The sequence below is a fragment of the Diceros bicornis genome, chromosome 31, assembly GCF_020826845.1.
Source record: "Diceros bicornis minor isolate mBicDic1 chromosome 31, mDicBic1.mat.cur, whole genome shotgun sequence".
NCBI classification, from domain to species: domain Eukaryota; kingdom Metazoa; phylum Chordata; class Mammalia; order Perissodactyla; family Rhinocerotidae; genus Diceros; species Diceros bicornis.
In genome coordinates this window covers 147,756-153,804 of record NC_080770.1, presented here as the reverse complement: position 1 = coordinate 153,804, position 6,049 = coordinate 147,756, and the positions used below count along the sequence as shown (strand labels likewise).

The 6,049-nt window shown below is 60.3% G+C and overlaps 2 protein-coding genes across 2 annotated transcripts; one reads left to right on the top strand and one right to left on the bottom strand.

Annotated features, from left to right (window-relative positions):
• Positions 1–909, top strand: LOC131394654 (interferon-induced transmembrane protein 3-like). Its single transcript, XM_058526039.1, has 2 exons — positions 1–221; positions 660–909. Exons 1-2 carry the CDS (start codon positions 33–35, stop codon positions 819–821), a joined length of 351 nt encoding a protein of 116 aa, XP_058382022.1. The 5' UTR covers positions 1–32; the 3' UTR covers positions 822–909.
• Positions 910–5,025: 4,116 nt separating this feature from the next.
• On the bottom strand, positions 5,026–6,024 carry LOC131394653 (interferon-induced transmembrane protein 1-like). The gene is given in 2 exon segments (XM_058526038.1): positions 5,026–5,244; positions 5,807–6,024. Coding segments are annotated over 2 exon segments (381 nt in total). The 5' UTR covers positions 5,993–6,024; the 3' UTR covers positions 5,026–5,049.
• Positions 6,025–6,049: the final 25 nt, after the last annotated feature.

The following is a 6,049-nucleotide window of genomic DNA, read 5'->3' as shown; positions in this document are numbered from 1 at the left end:
CTGGGACAACACTTGCTCTCCCGAAGGTGGGGATGATCAAGGAAGAGCACGAGGTGGCAGTGCTGGGGGCACCCCAGAGCTCAGCTCCCGTGACGACCACCGTGATCAACATCCGCAGTGAGACCCCTGTGCCCGACCACATCGTCTGGTCCCTGTTCAACACGCTCTTCACGTACTGGTGCTGCTGCCTGGGCTTTGTGGCATTCGCCTACTCCGTGAAGGTGGGGGATTCTCCAGAAAGTGTGTGTGAGCCTGCAGAGATGGCGCTTGGGGTGTGGGGAGGCCTGGTGTGTGTTACATCCCTCAGACTCAGGATGTGGCTCCAAGGCTCTCTCAGAAAGAACAAAGGGACTCACAGGGAACCCTGCCCCTTGGTGGGGTGAGTGGTCAGTGAAGGGGCCAGAGCAGAGGGAGGAGGAGTCTGAGGCCTCATGGAGAGGCTGAGGCTGTGAGGAAGGAGATGGAGGCCCAAGCCGGGAGGGGGCCCATCAGGTGCTGTCCTGCTCAGGCTCAGGGGCCGGGGATGGCGGCTCCCCATGTGGGTGAAGGGCAGGTGGAGGCTGCTCTGGGCAGGGACCAGCCAGGGGAGGACGTGAGTCGTAGCACCTGGCTCTCACCAGAACCCTCTCCAAGTCCCTCTCACCTCTCTTCTCCCCCAGTCTAGGGACCGGAAGATGGTGGGCGACGTGACTGGGGCCCAGAGCTATGCGTCCACCGCCAAGTGCCTGAACATCTGTGCCCTGGTCTTGGGCCTCCTCTTGATCACCACATTCTCGATTATTTTTCGCCACTCGCTGACTAATTTTGTCCCAAGCATTTAAGCAATCATAAAGAGTTACGGAGACTACTAGTAGCTGCCCCAGGCCTGCAGCTGTTACCCCTTTTCACAGCAGTTTATACACACATCTGTCTATACCTAAATTCAGTAAAGCACTGGTTTGTGAGGACGCTGTGTTTTCACCTGGGGAGGGGCCCTGCTGAGAGTCCTCAGCCTGCCCCTGAGACTGAGCCCACTTCCACCTACTTGCTGCTCTGAGGGGGGCTGGGCATGTCCTCAGGGCTTGCTTGTATCTGGCCTTGAGCTGGGGGGCACAAATGGACAAGGGTTTTGGGTGGGTGTCCCTCCTTCTCAGAGGTTTGAGCCCTGACTCAAGGTGGGTTCGTTTGGGAAGGGTGGTATTTAGTCCAGAACACTCTCGGCCCCCAAGGCCCCCATTGGTGGGAAGGCTGCAGGGGACCTGACTCAGGGGGGACCTGACTCGGGGAGTCCACAGTTCACGCTGGGGAGAAAGCCCCAGCGGTCCCTGCTCTTCAGGAGGAGGAGAAATCCCTGCCCTGACCTAGAAATCAGCTCCCTCACCTAGTTCTGTCGTGGCCTCCAGATGTATGGGCACCTGGGGGTGCTCCAGGGCAGACGCTGCCCACAACCAGCTGGGCAGGGGCAGCGGGAGCTGGGGAAGCCATAGCCTCCCCATCCACCCCTGTGCACCCAGACCCCCGCTGTCGGTCCTCCGCATGCCTTCCGTCCTGACTCCCAGAGTGAGCTTCCACCAGGGTCCCCTGTGCCTGTACTCCTCCGTGGGACCCCTGCCCTCCACCTCCCTGGGAGTCCTGTCTCCCATCTCCTAGTTCTGTGCGGCTGTGTTGGCTGTGCATACCCGTGCTCCATGGTCTGCAGCTCCTTCTCCTAAATGGCTGTGGTGGTTTCAAATGTATCAAAAGTTCCTTCTCTGCAAAACTGAAGCCCACCGCCCTGCCAGCGAGTGAGGGTAAACTTCCGACATTCATCTAAGAAATCAGACATAGTGACAGTGTGTGATTTTTGATATTGGGTCTCAAAGGCGCTGTGAAGGAATTGCTGACACAACCACGGGAACATATCAGATGGCGCCTCCATCCATCCACCCCTCTGCCGTGTTGGGGTCAAACCTAGGTTGGTCTAGTGGCCAAGGGGTAGGCCAGGGGGAGAGTCTGGAGTGCTCCTGGGGGCAGCCCCTGCATTGGCTTCAAGCAAGCCTGAGGGCTCGCTGTAATAGGAAGGCGGGTTGGGGGCACTGCTGTGGTCTCAGAGGGCTGGTGGTCTCTGGGGATTCAGGATTCCTCTCCGTGGAGGCTCCAATCATTCCCACCACCTCTGACTACGGTACGGTAGATCTCCCCCCTCTGGCAGTTTAACCTTTGGAGCTAAACTATTTTTTTGTTGTTGCTGTTATGGCAAAATTTGCACAGAATGAACTAAGAATAATAAGAGGAGCATCTGCTGGTTACCCAGCCCTCACAACGAGCACATTCTGTCATTTCAGCATCTGTACTTGCACTGATCCCCCCATTTTATTTGCAGATTTGTAGTTGAAATTTACGCACACTAATATGGGCAATTGCTATCTGTACAATTTTGGAACTGGATGCCCCGCGTGCTCACACCCCTATCAGGACAGGGAGCACACCATCTCTACCCACAGTCTCCTGGTACAGCTCTCGATTCAGTCCCGCCCAGTGGCAGACAAGTGCGGAATTGCACCTGCGACGGTCTGGCCTAACCCGGAGCATTCCATAAATGGATCACGCAGTTGGCACAGCCCTGTCTGTCTTCTTGGGCTCAGATCGTGCCTGTGGGCGTCACCACCGAGTGGCCTGTAACAGCCACATCCTTCCCCTCACGGGGTGTGGTGCTCCCTTGTGTAACACATCTGAAGCTGTGTAGCCATTTCCTAGCAACGAGCATTTGGGGTGTCCCGGTCTTTGCCTTCCGCACAAAACTGGCGGTCCTCGGCCTATGGACAGGCTGGTCCTGACTCTGCCCTGCAGGGCCCCTGTCCATTGTGGGCCTGGAAAGTGGACGCTCTCCACTGGGACCTGGGGCATCCGCGGCCAGGAACAGACGGACCATCCTCCGCCCAGGAGTACATCTGTCCTCTCTGCCCTCGGCCCCCATCGGGACAAACCTGGGCTGGGCATCTTCAGGAGTCCAGCCCGGCCATCGGCCTCCAGGCTCACCCCAGGCAAAGCGGGAAGAGAATATTCTCTCCGAGTGCTGTTTGGAAAAGATTTCTAGGAACACGGCTCACTTCTGCAGCCCGGCCCCTGCCCGGCCCCGCCCACCTATCCGGCCCCGCCCACACGCCCGACGCGCCCACAGCAGGCCCCACCCACGTGTCCCCACCGCCCACCTCCCCTCCTCCCCAGCTCGCACCACCGTAAGCCCCGCCCACCCCCAGGCGACACAAGGCGCCTTCCCACCCACTTCGGAACCAGAGCCGGTGTTGCGGCTCCGAGGACCAAGGCTGCTCCCTGCTGGGCCCTCGAGAGCCCAGTGGTCAGCACCCAGGACCTTCCCGCTGACCTGCAATAGCGCCTGCGTCATGCCTCAGGCCTCACCTGCAACTTTTCAAAAGCTCGGGATCAGGGGCTCTTTGCGGGCTGCACGAGAGGGTCGCCCCCCTAGCAAGACCCTCATCCCAGGTCACGGAAGCTCAGATGGGGTAGGCCCAATGCTGAGTGCCCTTCATGACAGCTGCCCTACAGGAGAATGTGGGCCCCTCCTGTCCACCGGAGCCGGGGTCAGGGTGACCCAACCCGGGTCTGCCCTGTCCGTTGGCAGGGGGCGCCGCGGACCCTCCCCCCTGGCAGTGAGTTCCCGGACCCAGAGGGGCGGGTCCATCAGCGTCCCCTCCCCCAGGACCCACTTTCCAAGGCCCTGTCCGCCTTGCTGCTCCCACATGTGGGACCAGCGGAGATAAGGGGACGCCCTCGGGCAAGTCATCGTTCACTAAAGAGGACCCCAACCCGTGTGGCCAAGGAGTTAGGGCGCTGCAGGGGATGACACTGGGGATGTGGGAGCTTGGGCAGTCCGACACTTCTGGAGGGCTGGACTGAGGGAGAACCCAGCATGAAGAGCTGCTGACTTCAGGTGCAAGCCAACAGGACTGGCCTCTTCGCTGCTGGACCCAGGTGAGGCTGGATCCCCCAAGGGCAAAGCACTGTGGAGAAGGGTTCAACTCCCTGGCACCGGCCTGTGGCCACTTGGACTTCTGCAGCCTCTCCAGGGTGATACTGTGCAGGGCATGGTGAGTCAGCCAGCAGAATGTGTATCCCCACCCACTCCCTCTGGGGCCTCAGAGACAGGAATACCTGCCTTGGGCGAGTTCCCCCTGCATCAGGCTGGGGATGGCCCAACCTCCCCTTGTGCATCCCAGGCTCTGGCAGAGGCTCACAGCCAATGCCCCAGGGTCCCTATTGCTGGGGCACTGGGGCGCTGGCACATTGGGCAGCTGCTCCAGCCAGCAGGGCCAGCCCGGTTTGGGTTGGAGAAATTGGTCCTTCCTCTCAGGGTTTTGGTCTAATGGGGCTGAGTCACCAGTTCTGATTATTGGCTTCTGCAGTCAGCCTACAGCTGAGCGCTCTATCCCCCCTGAGGACACTGGCTGCCCCCACCCCTCACCCGCAGGGGAGCAGGACAGAGTCTGGTGGGCTGAAGGAGGCAGCAGCAGGATGCAGCAATGGCTGGATCGCCCAGGAGGGGCGGGGAGGGCCGAGGCTCCATCAGCCGAGCCCACACATGCAAAACCCATGGCCTTCCCACAGGGTCTGAGCTGCCCACCTTCACCCAGCACCGCGGCTCCCAGCCCCCCGAGAGTCAGGGAGGCTGGTCCTCGGGGCAAAGGGTGTTCTGGGCACAGTGTGCCCTTGCGTCAGGACGCAGACCTTGGGGAAAGAGGGAGCCCCGTCCCAGGACCCGGGTCCAGCTGTTGCTCCCAGCAGGAGGCTGGAAACCAACACAACCTGAGGACATGCCCAGCCCCCCTCAGAGCAGCACAGCAGGTGGGCAAGGGAGGAGTGGGCCCAGTCTCGGGGGCAGGCTGGGGACTCTCAGCAGGGCCCTTGCCCATGGGACATCACAGCACCGTCACAGGCAAGTGTGCTTTATTGAATCCAGGTGTAGACAGGTATGTCTGTGCAAACTGCTGTAGAAAGGGGTGGGGGTGAGGGGGCAGGGCCAACAGCCCCAGGATGCGGGGACGGTAGGGACGAGGCCGCAGCCATGGGCAACTAGAAGTAGCCTCTTCCCTCCTGCATGGATATCATAACGATCTGGTAGAAGTTCAGGGCGGCATATCCCAGAAGAACAATGAATCCAGTGGTCAGAAAGAGGCCCAAGACCAGGGCCCAGATGTTCAGGCACTTGGCGGTGGACGCATAGCTCTGGGCCCCAGTCACGTCGCCCACCATCTTCCGGTCCCTAGACTAGGGGAGAAGAGAGGTGAGAGGGACTTGGAAGGGTGCTGGTGAGAGCCAAGTGCTATGACTCAGGTCCTCCCCTGGCTGGTCCCTGCCCAGAGCAGCCTCCACCTGCCCTTCACCCACATGGGGAGCCGCCATCCCCGGCCCCTGAGCCTGAGCAGGACAGCGCCTGGTGGGCCCCCTCCCTGCTGGGGCCTCCGTCTCCTTCCTCACAGCCTCAGCCTCTCCATGAGGCCTCAGACTCCTCCCTCTGCTCTGGCCCCTTCACTGGCCACTCACCTTGCCAGGGTCAGAGTCTTTTGAGTACCTTTTCCTTTATCTGGACCAGACTTGAGGTCTGAATTCAAAGTGTGAAGCATGCACTTTCTCTAAATAGTCTGGGAAGGAGACTTGGGGATTATGGAGACATAGGCTGCCCCGGCCATCCCCGTGCAGCCTTGCCGTGTTCCCTCACTGCGAGATCCCCCAGCCACACACACACAACGTGAAACACACACACAAGGCCTCCCCACACCCCAAGTGCCATCTCTGCAGGCTCGCACACACTTTCTGGAGAATCCCCCACCTTCACGGAGTAGGCGAATGCCACAAAGCCCAGGCAGCACCAGTTCATGAAGACGGTGTTGAACAGGGACCAGACGATGTGGTCGGGTACAGAGATCTCGGTGGGGATGTTGATCACGGTGGTTGTGATGGGAGCTTAGCTCTGGGGCGCCCCCAGCACCGCCACCTCGTGCTCTTCCTTGATCATCCCCACCTTCGGGAGAGCAAGTGTTGTCCCAGGTGAAGAAGGGCTGGGAAGTGGAGT

Coding starts and splice junctions, on each gene's coding strand:
- LOC131394654 (XM_058526039.1), top strand. CDS start 33: ATGATCAAGGAAGAGCACGAGGTGGCAGTGCTGGGGGCACCCCAGAGC. Junction 222..659: donor CATTCGCCTACTCCGTGAAG/GTGGGGGATTCT, acceptor CTTCTCCCCCAG/TCTAGGGACCGGAAGATGGT.